Source organism: Pan paniscus, chromosome 13 (genome assembly GCF_029289425.2).
Source record: "Pan paniscus chromosome 13, NHGRI_mPanPan1-v2.0_pri, whole genome shotgun sequence".
NCBI classification, from domain to species: Eukaryota; Metazoa; Chordata; class Mammalia; order Primates; family Hominidae; genus Pan; species Pan paniscus.
The window spans coordinates 59,918,289-59,935,958 of NC_073262.2; the positions used below are offsets into that span (position 1 = coordinate 59,918,289).

The 17,670-nt window shown below is 38.0% G+C and overlaps 1 protein-coding gene across 1 annotated transcript in view; it reads left to right on the forward strand.

Moving 5' to 3' along the window:
• Positions 1–9,724: 9,724 nt before the first annotated feature.
• GALNT5 (polypeptide N-acetylgalactosaminyltransferase 5) overlaps positions 9,725–17,670 on the forward strand; it is a 53,814-nt gene continuing 45,868 nt past the window's right edge. The window contains exon 1 of the mRNA XM_003832712.7: positions 9,725–11,762. Within this exon, the coding sequence (XP_003832760.1) occupies positions 10,309–11,762 (1,454 nt within the window). The 5' untranslated portion in view covers positions 9,725–10,308. The remainder of the gene's footprint in view (positions 11,763–17,670) is intronic.

Below are 17,670 nucleotides of genomic sequence, written 5' to 3' on the forward strand. Positions count from 1 at the left end.
TATTATGCTATATGTTTAGTCCTGCTTAGACTGTCCTATAAAAACGAACTGTTCTACCATGCCCATCAGAGCACCTTTTCTAAATTTGTGGAGGAGATACTGCCCCAATTCCTGTTAAATCTTTAAACTAAATTTGTTACAGTGTTGTCTTTTGACATCACTCACCCTCAACTCTTCACTGTTCACCATTAGTCTATCTTGTACTTCTCTGAGAAAATCAGAAGTCACCAGGCCCGAACTCTGAACTTTGCTTTCTTCCACTCATTTTTATCTGTCCTGGAACTGGTACAATTTCAAAACAAAAGGTGTCTCTAATCTTTTTTTATAATTAAATAATAAGCCTGTATTTGTAAACTCATTTCTTGTCTCCTCTGGGGACACACTTTTATCTGATTAGGCCGTATCCACTCTTTTTACAGTACCAAAGCCCTCACCGTCATTCTTAGAAAGAACCCCTGGCACAATCTTGACTCTAGACCTGGAGTCTGGAGCTCCTACCCAACTCTGCTCCAAAAATATCATATTTTATAAAGATTTTCTTCAAACAATACTGTAATTGAAGCCTATAGGCCTTCATTTTAAATGTTATACAACTCAATGATAACATAACAATTTGAATGTAGAGGCAATGGGACGAACTCTAATTTTGAGAGTGGCTTCCTTAGATTTTTGTTTTTTAAAAAACAGCTTTATTTAGGTATAATATATATACAATAAAGTGCACATTTCTAGGGTGTACAATTGAATACATTTTGATATTGTGTCCATACCTATGAAAGCATCACCAGGATGAAGACAGTAGACATACCTATCATCCTTAAAGGTTTCTTTATGTCCCTAAATAAGAAAACCAATCCATTAACAAATGGATCAAAAATTTGAAGACGTAATTCACCAAAGAATGTAGACAGTTGGCAAATAAGCACAGAAAAATTGTTCAAAATTGTTAGTCATTAGGGAAATGTAAATTAGAACACAAATAGATACCACTATATACCCACAAAAATGACTACAATTAAAAAGTTAAGTGTTACTGAAAATGTGGGGAAGTGTCAGTGGGAATATGAAATGATATAAGCACTTTGGGGACATTTTGGCAGTTTCTTAAAAGTTAAACACACCTTAGGTTTAGAAACAGAGGGCATAGCTTGTATATTTGTGCCTTACGTGCACTTTAAGAGACTGTGTCTTTAATGAAGACCCACTCTATTAGTAGAAATGATCCCTCTTCCAGTCTTCCCTCTTGATCTAGAAAAATATCTTAAATAGACTAACATGTACAATTAAAGTTCAGATTTTATTCCATGTGTGATTAGACTGTTCAAAAGAAGGGCAATAAATATGTAGCACTTATGTTAATTGGTCTCCCAGCCTGCAGCTTGCTTACTACCAATTTATTCTTCATACACCCACCCGCTCTCTATCCAAAACCCTGAGAGTATCACACTCCAACTTTAAAAAGCTTCTAGCCCTTGAACAGTAAAAATCCAAAATCTTGAACAAATACAACCGAAGCTCAGCCAACAATCTTTACCTCGTTGCTTGCCAATCTACTGTAAAATCTAGTACTATCAAACAAATCTTAATTATCCATTCATGTTATTCTCATGCCTTCCTCCCTCAATGTTTTGAGCCTGCTTTTACCTCTGCATAGACTGCTTTTCCTAAATTACCCTCTCCCTATTCATAAGAGGAATTCACACTCAGTCATCACCCCCAGGACACCTTTCCAAACACCCCTCCAAATAAGCTATTCCAGTTTTCTTATTTTAATATTAATATGCTTCTGCTGCTGAACCTGTGAGCCTCAATGTATGGTTGGTGGTCCAACTCTATCAGAATCATTATCTACTCCAGTTAAAATCCAGATTGCTAGGCCCTACAACCAACCTTGAAATCTCTGAGGGGAGAACGTCAGAGTCTATATTTTAACAACCCTTCCTCATGAAATGTTTGATGGACACACATATAAATGAAAACAACTACACTAAATTATGGGCTTTGGCTTCTTTATTTTCCCAAAGCTTAGCACAGGGCCTAGTCTAGTATGTGGTCGGTACTCCATAAATATTTTTTAAATATGCACCTAGTTACAAAATCTTCATTTATTTCAAATACAACATATTTAAATTTGAACTTTTCTTTTCTCTCAAACTATCATTTTCCCCCTACCGTTCCTGTTTAAGTTATTGAAGTTCTTACAGACCACCCTGAGCTATTTTCTCTTTTTATCCCCAAAGCTATAATTAACCAATACTAATAACTCAGTTAACTAAGATTATGAGTTGCCAGTTTGGGGCTCATTGACAATATGTCCTTCAGGAACCTGCTCACTTTCTCCATTTTAATGACTAGCACAGTTCTTTGTCCGAGGAAGATACTCAATTAATGTTTTGCTTTTAAATTTATTAAATTTTTCCTAATTAAACTAAAATATTTTTTAAGTAAAAATTGGCTAGGGACCTGTAAAGTAGTATAGTACAAATGTTGGCTTAGCCTCACCACTCAAAAATCAATGAAAACTGAGGTCTAAACACAATAAATTGTCTTTCAATAATAGGGTTCTTGTTTTTTTAAACTTAGGCTTAACCAATTATGATTTATCACTAATACAGGCAACCCTTTTCAAGAACAAATGTCTAAAGGGTATACTGATTCTCTTGGTCTTAGGAAATAAGGTCATTTGTTAGTCAGCTTCCAAATTTTATTTAAAAAGAGACATACACCAATGTTTAATGACTGCCAGAAGTTGTAACTATTCATCTTCATTGGAAGAATTAGTTAAAATGGAATAATATTTCCATTTGCATTTTACTCTACCTGTTGATATTGCAATAATGCCTGCCTTTTAGTATATGATTTTAAAACTTTTCTTTCCTTTTATGGATTTGTTTCACAGGATGTTATTATCCAGTTGATTACAACTTGTCTCTTCTCTAAAAAAGAGAAAGAGAGAATTTGGAAAGAAAAAAAATCACATTAAAATCTGAAAAAAATAGTAATTAGTATTTACTTGGTTTTCCCATTTAAATTTTCTAAATGATTAGTATCTTCACCCTGTATTGTCTGAAGTCCCAATGAGTTGAAATTAATTATCCATGTGGATATCCAATTTTTCCAACACCATTTATTGAATAAACTACCTTTTCCACTTTATGCATTCTTGGCTGTTTTGTCAAAGAACAACTGATTGTAAACTTGTGGATTTATTTCTGGGCTCTCTGTTCTGTGCCATTGGTCTATGTGGCTGATTTTATGACAGTATCATATACTTTTTTTTGACACAGAGTCTTGCTCTGTCACCCAACCTGGAGAACAGCAGTACAAACTCGGTTCACTGCAACCTTGACCTCTTGAGCTCAAGCTATCCTCCCACCTCTGCCTCCCAAGTAGCTAGGACCATAGAGGTGCACCACGATGCCCTGCTAATTTTTTTATTTTTTGTAGAGATGGGGGTCTCATAATGTTGCCCAGGCTTGTCTTAAGACAGTATTATACTATTTTGATTGCTATAACTTGGTAGCATATTTTCGAAGTCAGGTACTACGATGCCTCTAGCTTCTTCTTTCTCAAGATTTTTTTGACTATTCAATATCTTTTATGGTTCCATACAAATTTTAGGATTTTTTTCTATGTCTGTGAAAAACGCCAGAATTTTGATAGACATTTTATTGAATTTATAGATGACTTTGGTTTGTATGAACATTTTAAGAATACTAATTATTTCAATCTGTGAACACAGTATACATTTCCATTTGTTTATGTCTTCCATTTCTTTCATCAATATTTTATAGTTTTCAGTACACAGAGATTTCACCTTCTTGGTTAAAAATGCTTTCATCTCCTTGGTTAAAAAATATTTATTCCTAAGTACTTTTATGCTATTGTAAATAGGCTTGTTTGCTTAATTTCTTTGTGGTTTAAAATCAACTCAATGTTGATTAAAGACCTAAACAGAAGACCTAAAAGTGTAAAACTACTAAAAGTAAACACAGGGAAAAATCTTCTTGACATTGGTCTGAGTGGTGATTATTTGGAACTCTGAAAGCACAGATAACAAAAACAAAAATAGACAAATGACACTGCATGAAATTAAAAAGTTTCTGCACAGCCAAGAAAACAATCAACAGAGTGCAAAGACAACCTATGGATGACAGACTATATTTGCAAACCATACATCCAATAAGGAGTTAATATCTCAAATATATAACCATGTTTATTGTGCTCCTACTGATTGACAAAGAGCTCAACTCAATATCAAGAAAGCAACTGGATTTAAAAATAGGGAATAAAAATGAGTAGACCTTTTTCAAAAGAAGACATACAAATGGCCAACAGGTATATTTTTAAAATGCTTAACATCACTAATCAGTAAGGAAGTGCAAATCAAAACCACAATAAGATATCACCTCATACATTTTGGAATGGCTATGATGAAAAAGATATAAGATAACAAGTGTTGGTAAGGATATGGAGAAAGGGGAACACTTGTACACTGATGGTGGGAATGTAAATTAGTACAACCATTATCGAAAACAGTGTGGAGTTTCCTCAAAAAAACTAAAAAATAGAATTACCATATGACCCAGCAATCACACTTCTGGCTATATATCCAGAGGAAATTAAATCAGTACCTTGAAGAGATAGCTGCAGTCTCATGTTCATTGCACCATTACGCATAATAGCCTAGATATGGAATTCACCTAAGTGTCCATCAACAGATGAATAAATAAAGAAAGTGCAACATACATACATATATCACACACACACACACACACACACACACTAGAATGTTATTTTGCCTCAAAAAAGAAGAAAATCCTATCATTTGCAACACTGTGGATGAACCTGGAGGACATTACACTAAGTGAAATAAGCCAGGCATAGAAAGACAAATACTGCATGATCTCATTCATATGCGGAAGCTAAAAAATTGAACTCATAGAAGTAGAGAGTAGAATGGTGGTTACTGCGGGTTGGGGGATGGAGAAAGTTGGAAGATATTGGTCAAAGAATACAAAGTTTCAGTTACGCAGGATTAGTAAGTTCTGGAGAGCTAATGTACAGCCTGATGACCATAGTTGATAATAATATATTGTATACTTGAAACTTGCTAAGAGAGTAGATCTTAAATGTTCTCACCACACACAAAAAAAGATAATTATGTGAGATAATGGAGATCAGCTGCATTGAGGCAATGTATAAGGTTATCCAAAGTCATGTTGCACATCTTAAATATTTAATATATGTATCATTTTATTAGTCAATTATAGCTCAATAAAACTGGGGAAAAAGAAATTCAGTGATGCATCCATGGATAATCATTATTCTCTGTAAACTATACATTTAAATTAATTTTCCTTTTACATCTTTCTTTTTACTTAGGAGTGAGTAGTTGAGTAAATATCATAAAATAAAACAGATATTAGTTACTTAGGATATACTCACATAGTCAAGAAATCTTCAAATACCCAGATAAAGTAACTGTAGATGCAAAGCCAGAGAGCTAGAACTGGTGTTTCTAAGATTCTGTACTTCCATCAGGGAGATTTAAGGCTAGATATAAAACAGTGTTTACTGAGCTCCTACTTGATTAACAATGAGGATGATTCAAAGACATTTGCCATGAGAATATAACACAAATATACTTTCCACTCTAATTTTATACAGATCTGTTTTGCTGAACAGTTTTTGATCTAGTCTGAGAAAATTAAATGTTGAGGATTAAATGAGATAACGTGAAGTGACTAGTGGCAGGCCCTCAGTAAATTCCCAATGAAAGGTTGCTATTAATATGATTATCCTGACAACAACCAAATACAGGGCAAGTCCTCCTACTATTATACCCGTTTTACAGAAGAAGAAACTAAAATCTGTTTTTAAATGTTTAGTACAAGCTGGAGTCAGACTGATAATTGGAATAACCCCTCCAAATGTCTCCCAAGGATAATTCGTAACTCCAGATTTTCAGACAGATATCATCTCCAACTAAGTATGTACAGATTCTTGAGAAATTTGACCAGCCAAAGGTACCTGCATTCTACGACTTGGGATGACAAGCCAGGCTCCCTGACTGTGGGTTACCTCAAATAACCAACCCACTTACATATTTAGTTTCCTGCTGGTAACATGGAAATTAATACAACTAAAATTTTAGAAGCACTGTCATTTACCAATATACAAATGTCATGTGTTGGGCAATATGTGTGTTGATGAAAAGGTAGAATTTCCTAATATCCTTTTTTTTCTATTCCTTTTACCTATGCAATTCATTGATCTGAGATGTGAAACAGCATGTATGTCAGAAAAGAGAAGAAAAAGGAGAAAGATGTACAGCTATGAGGGCCACAGAAATTATTACTGAGTGCCTGAAGACACATAGTGTTGAATTAGTGGTATGGCTTATAACCAACTTCTACCATCATCACAGATTATCATAAACTCACAAGGGAAAAGACCAAGAAGAGGCTGGGAAGAGAACCTTACACAAGCTTTTCCATGTGTGACACATCCATAGTCATATGGCTATTAGTGGCCAAGTCAGTACTTTAGACCAGGTCTGACAACAAATCTACTCCTCCATTTCTAGGATATTTAATCAATGTTTCCTTACTCTCCTACCCACTCTTCACATTTCATTCTGAATTGTATGTCAAATAGACCGAAGACTAAGCCAGAGTTAATGTGTTGCTTTACCCATGATAGATAAGCCAAGATTCCCTTTTAATTTTCTTAACATGTTGCTCTCCTGTTGCAAGTAATTTGTGTTTTGATTCGCAAGGACAAACCAGAGAGGGATAAAAAGAAATCAGTACTCTTTGATAAAATTTATATGGAAACAAGAATATATTTCAAGCAGTGTTTTAAACTGCCAAGCATAGAATATAACAAGCGTTGACTTTCCTAAAAGACATTTGAGTAATTCCAACTGCCATTTGGGGTGGGATGGTGGCTGGACAAGATTGAATCATGCAGAGTAAAATAATTTTAAAGCATTCTATTTTCATGTTTAAAACAATATTGTAATGCAAACCATTTATCCACGATGCTAAAAAAAATTCTCACTTTATTTTCGAATGTGGATGCTAAAGATGTGTGCTATGTTTTTTGCTGGTGGCGTTCTTTTTATTATTATTATTATTATTATTATTATACTGGTGGCGTTCTACTGAGGGGAGTTTTAAGGTTGTTAGGGGCAGAGACAATGTCACCTACTTCATGTTTTGGGCATGTAGGGAGTTCTCAGTGAACAATGGTCTTGTTAAATCTATAATTAGAGGAAATAAGAATGGCAAGAATAAAATAAAATACTCAGATTTGTTTCTTCCCTATTGCCAGAATCATGTTAGTCACTAGTTTTCTACTTGTTTTTTTGGGAAGAGCTGGTACATTGTCTCCCACATGCATCCGACACTCCTATTACAGCAAAGTATTAGCAACAATATGAATGGCTAACATTTAAAGAGTACCTTCAATATAACAATAACTTTAACCATTTTTAAATATTTTCACATTAATCTGCAAAGCAGAATTTTTTTTTATTGCTCAGTAACCACATAAAATTAACTAGCCTGCAAGATCATATAGCTAGAGAGCAGTATTGTGTGATATTGAAGCACAGGGACTACAGTCGTGTATTCAAGACCAAACCCCTCCAATCTCTACCAGAAGTTGCTTTACCTCTCTAAGGTTTCATTTGCTGACTACAAAATACATATTGTAATTTTCTCCTTCACATTAGATTCTTGTGAGGATTGAGTGAGATAGTCAATGGAAAGAACTTAGCAAAGTGCTTGAGATATATATATGAATTTGGAATCTCTCCTTCCCCTCCCAAGTCATTGGGAACATAAGTTTACCTCAAAGCATGGAAGCTAGACCCTCCCCACACTAGAGTAATGAACAGCAGTGTTGTCCACAAATCACTCAGAGTTCCTCAGAGAGAAGGACAGTGGTCCTGAGAAGTGCTTCTGAAACTCTATGGACAATCTTTACAACTGGCAATGTCAAAATGTGTATTCTGATTTAGTTGTTATGGGAATGCATAGATTTTATTAGACTGTACTTTAGACAGGGAAGGAATGTCACACAAGTTGTAGACTGTATTGGCCAGGATTTTTCAGAGAAACAGAACCAATAGGATTCATAGAGATAGATAACTGAGTGGCAGTTTATTACAGGAATTGGCTCATGTGGTTATGGAGACTGAGAAACCTCAGTCCAGGCCACCTGCAAGCTGGAGAACCAGGAAAGCCAGTAACATGGCACATTCTGAGTCCAAAGTCCTGAGAACCAGGGAAGCCAATAACATCACTCTCAGTCTGAGGTCAAAAGCCTGAGAACCTAGTGAGGGATGTGGAGGTTGTGGGGGCAGACTGGTACAAGCCCCAGAGGCCAAAGCCAGAGAATCTAAAGTTCTAGTCCAAAGGCAGAAGAAGAAAGATGTCCCAGCTCACTAACAGAGAGAGAATCCACCTTTCCTCTGCCTTTTTTTCTATCTGGGCCCTCAACCAATTAGTGCTGCCTGCCCACATTGGGTGAGGGCATCTCCTCCCCACTCAGTGCACTGAGTCAAATGCCAATCTCTTCTGGAAACACCCTCACAGATATACCTAAAAATAATGCTTTACTGGTTCTCTGGGTGTTCCTTAGCCCAGTCAAGTAGACACCTAAAATTAAATGTCTCATAGGCAATGTTCAAAAACCAAACAAACAAAAAAAAAATTGAGACTTTTTTTCTAGACCAGTGTTTCTCAACTTTAGCTGCACATTTGAAAGACCTGGGAAGCTTTGTAAAAAAAAATAAATAAATAAAATAAAATATATATATATATATATTTAATACAATATCAGCCCAACTGTCATCTCCACCTCCTCTCTCATCAATTGACCAGAGTTTTGGGGATCTTCTTTCAAGTGGTTCTAATGAAAAGCCTGTGGGGGAACCGCTACCCTACCAGTCAACCAGCATCACTCAAAATCTGGTCCAAGTCCTGGTGTGGTCCTGAAACTTTTGCTTGCTGGTTTATGACGAGATAAGTACTGAAACTGAGAGTAAGTGTGTCTTAATCTGTTCAGGCTACTATAGAAGAATAACATAGACTAAGTGACTCATAAACAACAGAAATTTATTTCTCACAGTTCTAGAGACTGAGAAGTCAGAAATCAAGGCACCAGCAGATTCGTTGACTGGTGAAGGCCCATTTCCTGGTTCATAGATGGCACCTTCTCATTATGTCTTCACTTTGTGGAATGGCAAGGCAATAGGGCCTCTTTTTTAAGGGTGCTGATCCCATTCATGAGGGCTCTATCCTTATAATGAAATCACCTTCAAAAGCCCTACCTCCTAATATTATCACATTTATGATTAGGTTTCAACATATGAATTTTGGGTGGACATAAACATTCAGACCATAACAAAGTGTTTAGAAACTTTTATAGCAGTATGACAAATTAAGTTTATTTGTAATCAAATGTAATAATAAAAACAGATGGATTCGTGAAAAAAAAATAGTTGGCTTAATTACAAAGAAATACATTGAAACCCCTTGAATGAATGATCTAAATAATTAAACATATACATCTCTGGAAGTGAGGATATACCAGGCCCCTTCTTTAAGCTGTTATGTCTTAAAGCTGAAATGTTAACTTCAGTGATAAATTCCTCAGGCAGAGCATTGGCACCTGGCTACAACAGGGTTAATGAGCAGGAGTAGGGTAGGTGGGGTTACAAACCAGGAACACATGCCCTCCAAGTTAGATAGCTTTTTTTCCTCTTTAATTGCCGTTTAAACACACATGCTCTCACATAACACAGAAGGTGAGAGCTGAATGAAGTTTTCTGGGTAATGGCATGAAATGTTTTCCTTATGAGAAGTGGTGTTGAGTTACAGCGTGCAGACGGAGAACGGGGAGGAGAGAAACAGCAGTCTCAATCTGGCCCCCACCTTTTCTTGGGCTTGTAGGAAGGTGGACATGGGCTCCCGGAGACAAGACAAGTGATATGTTGAACTGTTCGGTGGCTGGAATCAACTGCTCCTGGAGTGACCTAAGTCCAGTGTTTACCAGAACTTAGCCAGGGCCAGCCAAGCAGGCACAGATGCTCTGCTATGAAATGCCACGCAGGCAGAGACTGACAAGCGGTAGGAACTGAGCTTTCCCCTTGGACTGCTGCTTCCTGCTGTGTTCAGGGGAGGGGGTCACTTTCTGGCAACTCTGCTGCTGCTGCTGCTGCTGCTACTTCAGCTCCCTCTCCACTCAAGGTAAGCAGGCTAAGGGAGGGCAGGCTGCTAGGGAAAGCTTTGTACCATGAACAGGATCCGAAAGTTTTTCCGAGGAAGTGGGCGAGTCTTGGCATTTATCTTTGTAGCTTCTGTCATCTGGCTCCTCTTTGACATGGCAGCTCTCCGCCTCTCATTCAGTGAGATCAACACTCGGGTCATCAAGGAAGACATTGTGAGGAGAGAGCGGATAGGATTCAGAGTTCAGCCAGACCAAGGGAAAATTTTTTACAGCAGCATAAAAGAGATGAAACCTCCCCTAAGGGGACATGGGAAAGGGGCATGGGGCAAAGAGAATGTTAGAAAAACTGAGGAGAGTGTGCTCAAGGTTGAAGTGGACTTGGACCAAACCCAGAGGGAAAGAAAAATGCAGAATGCCCTGGGAAGGGGCAAGGTTGTGCCGTTGTGGCATCCTGCACATCTGCAGACCCTCCCTGTGACTCCTAACAAGCAGAAGACAGACAGGAGAGGCACCAAACCTGAAGCCTCCTCTCACCAGGGGACACCAAAGCAAATGACAGCTCAGGGGGCTCCAAAGACCTCATTCATAGCAGCAAAAGGAACTCAGGTAGTCAAAATATCAGTACACATGGGACGTGTCAGTTTAAAACAGGAGCCCTGGAAGAGTCATAGTCCCAGCAGTGACACATCAAAACTAGCAGCTGAAAGGGACTTGAATGTGACCATCAGTCTTAGTACTGATAGACCAAAGCAGCGACCACAGGCAGTAGCAAAAGAGAGGGCACACCCTGCCAGCACAGCAGTGCCGAAGTCTGGGGAAGTCATGGCCTTAAACAAAACTAAGACTCAGAGCAAAGAAGTCAATGCAAATAAACACAAAGCCAATACGAGTCTTCCTTTTCCTAAGTTCATTGTCAATTCAAATCGCTTAAGGAAGCAATCTATTAATGAGACACCTTTGGGAAGTTTGCCAAAGGATGATGGAGCTAGAGGGGCTCATGGGAAGAAACTCAATTTCTCTGAAAGCCATCTTGTGATTATAACCAAAGAGGAAGAGCAAAAGGCAGACCCCAAAGAGGTCTCTAATTCTAAAACCAAAACAATATTTCCTAAAGTATTGGGTAAAAGCCAAAGTAAACACATTTCCAGGAATAGAAGTGAGATGTCTTTCTCTTCACTTGCTCCACATAGAGTACCACTGTCCCAAACTAACCATGCTTTAACTGGAGGGCTAGAGCCAGCAAAAATCAACATAACTGCCAAAGCCCCCCCTACAGAATACAACCAGAGTCATATAAAAGCCCTTTTACCTGAAGACAGTGGAACGCACCAGGTGTTAAGAATTGATGTGACACTTTCTCCAAGGGACCCCAAAGCTCCAGGGCAGTTTGGGCGTCCTGTAGTTGTCCCCCATGGAAAGGAGAAGGAGGCAGAAAGAAGATGGAAAGAAGGAAACTTCAATGTCTACCTTAGCGATTTGATCCCAGTGGATAGAGCCATTGAAGACACCAGACCTGCTGGGTAAGACCTATTTCTCTTCTCTTTCCTCAACCCCAAGTGCTTTGGCTGTTATATAGAGAGGATTTATTGCTAGATAATTTTGTGTGATTTTTGGTCACCTAGAGAATTAAAGAAACATTAATCATTGGATATCATTCAAATATTTCACCAGCTACACAGACAAAAATTCTCTTATTAGCAGTTGCAGAGTTCTCATTCTCTGAGACTTTGGTCCCTACCATTAGCTCATGTTCAATTTTCTTCCCTCTGTTGAAAACCTATTAAAATGATTAGATGAACTCAGTTCATAATAACATGAATATAAATGGTAGAGCTTAAAGTGTAATTCCATTAGAATAGTGACAATGAAGTGAATTCCCAATTTTGGAACTTTTCATTATTAGCAAGTTTGTCAGGAATACATTTGGGAAAGAAGCACACAGAAGGACTCTTCCAGGCCTCCCTGGAATCATATCTTAACCAGCAGAATTCTGCCTAATCATAAGTAATGATAACCAGGATAGCAAGAGAAGAAGTGACTTTACTCCCTAAAATTTAATCTCCTTTATAGGTGGAGATGGTAGACATTTCAGGAGATCAGTTACATAGGAATCATAATGTTGGAAAAAGTCAATCAGTCCATGACCAGCAAACACCTACAGGAGGTATAAAAAGCATAATAATAATCACTTATATTTGTAGACATTCACTATTTACAAAGAGCCTGCATACATATAGATGAACTCCATATGAGCCCTGCAAAGGAGGAGGCAGTCATTATGGTTCAACTTAACAAGCTGGCGAGGGCGCTCAGAAGTTACAACACTTTCTCAAGGTGATGCAGTTCTAAAGCTGCCCAATGGGCCTTCAGGAACCAGTCCTTCAAAAAGTTAAATTCCTATAACTATATCACCAGATGTGGATCAAAACATAGATATTTAATCTGATTCAAATATAATTGGGTTCCTGGCATTTTTTTTCTTGGCCCACTTATAAGTGAAGGTACTCAACAGCCGTATGTTCAATAACTGTTAACTCAGTTCCCTAAGTCAAACAATTGCCAGGAAGTTGGATTGGGGAATGTCAAGATTGAGACTTAGCACATGTGGCATGTAAACAATGGCCTTGTTTGGCTTCTGCAGAAAATTCTTCTTTGTGATCTAGGTAGTCAGCATTACATTTTAGTCAGTGTTACTAGGAAGAAGGCAGATACAGGGGAAGCTTTATCCATATTAGAAAGAAGAGTCTCTTCATTGTGATGTCGGCTACAACCAGGTCGTTTTCCATCTCTTAGCCATCAGCAAACAGCTATCAGCCATGCACTGCTTATACCAAGCACTGTGCCATTCACGCTTCTCACCCTGGTGATAATCACAGCCTTGATGAGAATGCAGACATACTCAAAGATGAGGAAACTGAGGCCCTGGGATGCTAGATTGCCTGTGGTCACAAAGCTAGTCATTGTAGAGAAATGATTAAAATTCATGCTCAAAATTATTCTGCACTCTCTTCCATCTCTTGCCAATCTCCCCTCAAAAAGGATCCTAAAAATTGTGTTGGCCCACCTCTAATCTAAAGTCCTGTGTATCACAGGATTACACATGCCAGCTTTGAACACAAAGTGCAAGGAAATGAAGTAGCCATTAAAGCAGTTTCATTTTAACATGCCCTTATTGACCCGGCAGGCTGCTAGGGAGTCTGGGGAGGAATTAGACACTGCACAGAAGCACAAGCTCCAGTTCCAAACCAGAGAAAAGGCACGTGTGTGGCGGGGGTGGGGGTGCTCAAAGCAAGTAATAACGATGTTATCACTAGTGTGGCTCACTGAAAGCTCGGGGACTCCCAGTACTTCTTAGTTTCTATACTTTGTTCTGTAGAAGTTAAGCATTGCAGCCCAGGAAAGTTACAGTCAGGCTCTGTCTTCTGAAGGAGGTTGTCCCAACTGTAGGAAAAATTGACACATGTGCTTGAGAGGATGAGTCAGAGAGCATGTGGCCAGGCCTCCTCCCTCTTATCACATAACCCACCTTGGCTAAATATAGGTGTGTCTCAAGCTGCCTGGCGGATGCTACGCTCCGCTCAGGGGTCTACCACGAGGGATCCTGGACCTGGGGCCTCCCAAAGTATTTTTCAGTCCTTTTGTAGCCCTCTTCTTTGAAAGAGGATAAATCATTTTTTGTTCTTTTACCCAAACACCTTGACTATAAATATGTGTAAATTATGTATTCATATAGATAAAGGTTAAAGAAAATACAATAAAAAAACATTTGATTCATCAGTTTGGCAAGATTTGGAGTGTTTTTTGTTTTTGTTTTTTTAAATTTGGCTTTATTTATTTTCAGCCTGGCTCAAAAAGCGTTTGAGGTAGCTGCTTACAGGAATGCATGCAATAAGATTTTTTAAGATAATAAGTTTTCAAAGTCAGCATAAGGGGAAATTGTTATAAAATAGAATAAGAAAATGAGTACGTGTGTGTGAAAGAGAGAGAGAGAGAGAACCAACTGTAAGAATACAGGAGGGCTAGCTTAAAATTAGCTGGAGTAGCATCGTACCACAACCTTTAAATTTTAAGAGTTTTGGAGAATATCTTCCTTATCGACCTATTCATTTCCCCAAAATCCACTGTTATAGATGAATTCATACATAACTGTCATATCACAACTGCTCATTGATACAGAATGAACCAAAAAATGTAAAAAAAAAAAAAAAAAGCGCACAGATTTGGTATAATCATTTAAATTCAACTTCACCCAGTGAAGATAATAACTAGTCGGTAGTTAACATCATCTTAAAGATGAATGAGCTGATGTGCTAGGGTGAGATTACCATTAAGAAGTAGAGGACAGGCATGGTAGCTCAAGCCTGTAATCTCAGCACTTTGGGAGGCCATGGTTAGAGGATCCCTTGAGCCCAGGAGTTTGAGATCAGCCTGGGCAATATAGTGAGACCTCATCATTACAAAAAAATTTAAAAATTACCCAAGGGTGGTGGTGCATGCCTGTAGTCTCAGCCACTCAGGAAGCTGAGGTGGGAGGATCACTTGAGCCTGAGCGGTCGAGGTTGCAGTGAACCAAGATTGTGCCACTAGCCTGGGTGACAGAATAAGACCTTGTCTCAGAAAACAACAACAACAACAACAACAATAAAAAGGTAGAGGAGACAGGCAGGGATTTCCAGGACAACTTCTCTTACTCTTAGTTCTAAAATCAGATTCTCTTTTCCAAACCTGCTTTTTCCTCCGTTTTCTCTGGAGTCCCAAAGGACCATTGCTAAAATGTTAAGATTCAATTTCACACCTCTTTTTTTTTTTTTTTTGAGATGGAGTCTCGCTCTGTCACCCAGGCTGAGCGCAGTGGTGCGATCTCGGCTCACTGCAAACTCCGCCTCCCGGGTTCACACCATTCTCCTGCCTCAGCCTCCCAAGTAGCTGGGACTACAGGCACCTGCCACCATGCCCAGCTAATTTTTTGTATTTTTAGTAGAGACGGGGTTTCACCGTGTTAGCCAGGATGGTCTCGATCTCCTGACCTCATGATCCGCCCGCCTTGGCCTCCCAAAATGCTGGGATTACAGGCGTGAGCCACCGCATCCGGCCCACACCTCTTTTCTAAAGCACAAGAACTCCTTTCTGTTCTCAGGGTTACTCACACTGTCCTTTTCTGTCTGCCCATGTTTCTCCCCTTTGTGGTATAGCAATAGCACCCTGCACATGACATTTTCTCCAAGCTGGGCCCTTAGCATAAGAAAAGCTAATCTCTTTGCTCTTCTCCACCCTTTACAGTTGTAACCATCCACTGAGGTTTTCATTCACTGGTCCCTTCCCACAGCCTCCCTCCATCCTCACCATTCTCTTGCACACATTCTAATTCAATGTTGCTCAGAATCCAACTGGGGCTTCCTTCCACCTGGACCATGAGGTAGCTGTGACCTCTAAATTGCAATTACTCTTAGTGTACACAGGCATCCTAGTTACTGAAACACTGTTTATTCTGTGTTCTTCATTAACTGAATCCTTGAACGTCTGTTTTTCCTTCCTAGTGAAATTATAAGCTTCTGAAGGAAACTTTGTCTTTAGCTTTATTTTGTACTCCTTTAACACTGATCACAGTGCTGTACATTCAGAAGCAATAGGTTTACACAGTATGAATTTAATATTTGTTTCTCTGAAATGATTTGTGAAAATTGATATTACTTTAAAAATAATCAAAAGGTAGCAATTCAAATGAAACCTGCAGCAAGTCTGTTTATAAATTAATAATGGCTTCTTAATTTTTCATTATGAATATATAGAAGATATTAAAATCTGATTTAAGGCAAATACATTCTGTTTAACACTATAATCTATTCATTAATTTGTGTTTATTCCTTATTTTATATTTTTGTTATTGTTTTGGTTCTTAATTTTAATGTTTTGGCTTTCAAGAGAGGAAAGCCTATTTTATTTATAAGAATGTTTTATGTCCGTATGTAAAATACAACTTCATTGTTGCCTAGAAATTTTGCCTATAAAATTTGCTTGAAATAAAATGCTTTTTTGACAGTTAAAGTTCCATATTTAATCTTTTTTTAATTAAAAGCTAATCCTTTCAGTTCTTGCTCCTAATGATTGAAGTTTGTTTCTGTCAGCAACAATCAACACACATACACACACACGCACACACACACACATACACACAGGTTTTGCTAAAATGTGATCCTATGCAGGGCAGTTCTACTTGGAGAAGTCTGTCTTTTGGCCTGAAGCTATAGTTAAGATGGAACTCCAAAAATGAACTTATTTTAAGAGTGCACTTCCTGAATCTGAATTTAGAGAAAAATGACTCAAAGGAATTTTTGCTGCCAGCATTTAGTTTTTAAAGTACAATAAGAATTCTGGCGTGCTTGTCTACCACTGCTGTGTCCTCGTAATGTTACTCAATTGCTTAATTTAATGCTTTGCTTTCCCTACAAAACTCTGGCAAGCCCCTCAATAAAGCAATTAAAATGGGTCTTTATTCTCTTAGCCCAGAGCCAGGACTGTCAACCAATAATTTGATTCCTTCCTACACAGCTAAAGAAAGGTTTTTTTTTGGCACATTTGAAAAGCAAAAGATAGCACCATGCATTTGCCACAAACCAATCTAAATTACTGAGGGGAAAGAAAAACTTTCTGGAACCTTAATTTTGATCCTAGTAGGGTCAAAAACTGTAACGAATGAGTTACTGGAGGAGGAAGAGGAGGAGGGGGAGGAGACAGAAGAGAGAAAATAAAGTGATCAGGTATCCTCCCAAACTTTGAGCTTCTAAAAGTTTATCAGGCTGAGAGAAAAAAAGAAACTTTAAAGTTAAATTAAATTTAAATTTTTAATTTTTACATGGGACACAAATCTTAATTGATGAAATGAACGTGATTTTGTGACTAATAGTGATTGGAGAATATTAATTAAAATTGATTGGAGAAGCTATGAGATCTCCTTGAGAAACTAATTGGAGGCAGGAAAAAAAAAACTTCATGAGATGAATTCAAAAGGATTTACTTCCTGCTTTCACCTCTATGGGTGAAAGCAGTGCAGTGGTGCCTTTTGAATAGTGTGTATGTGTTCATTTGTGTGTGCACGTGCGTGCATTTGTGAGCATTTGTGTTTGTGTGTTAGAGCACAGTACTCTTTTTCACTCAAAAGTCATGTAGGAGAGCAGGACATAAAAAAGAAAACTTGTTAAAAGGGTTCAGACTAGACTGTAACATAATGAAGGTGAAATATGGCCAAAGGACAATGAACTGGGCCTTTGAATACTTTTATTTATCCCACTCTCCTTATAACAAAGGGAATAACAAAGACAACAAAGATTAGAGGAGAAGAACGGAAAGCACAATTCTGCTACTAGTTCAAATTCTGCTACTAGTTTCTTTCTAAAAAGAAAACAGCTAAACAGTGCCTAATTAATAGAA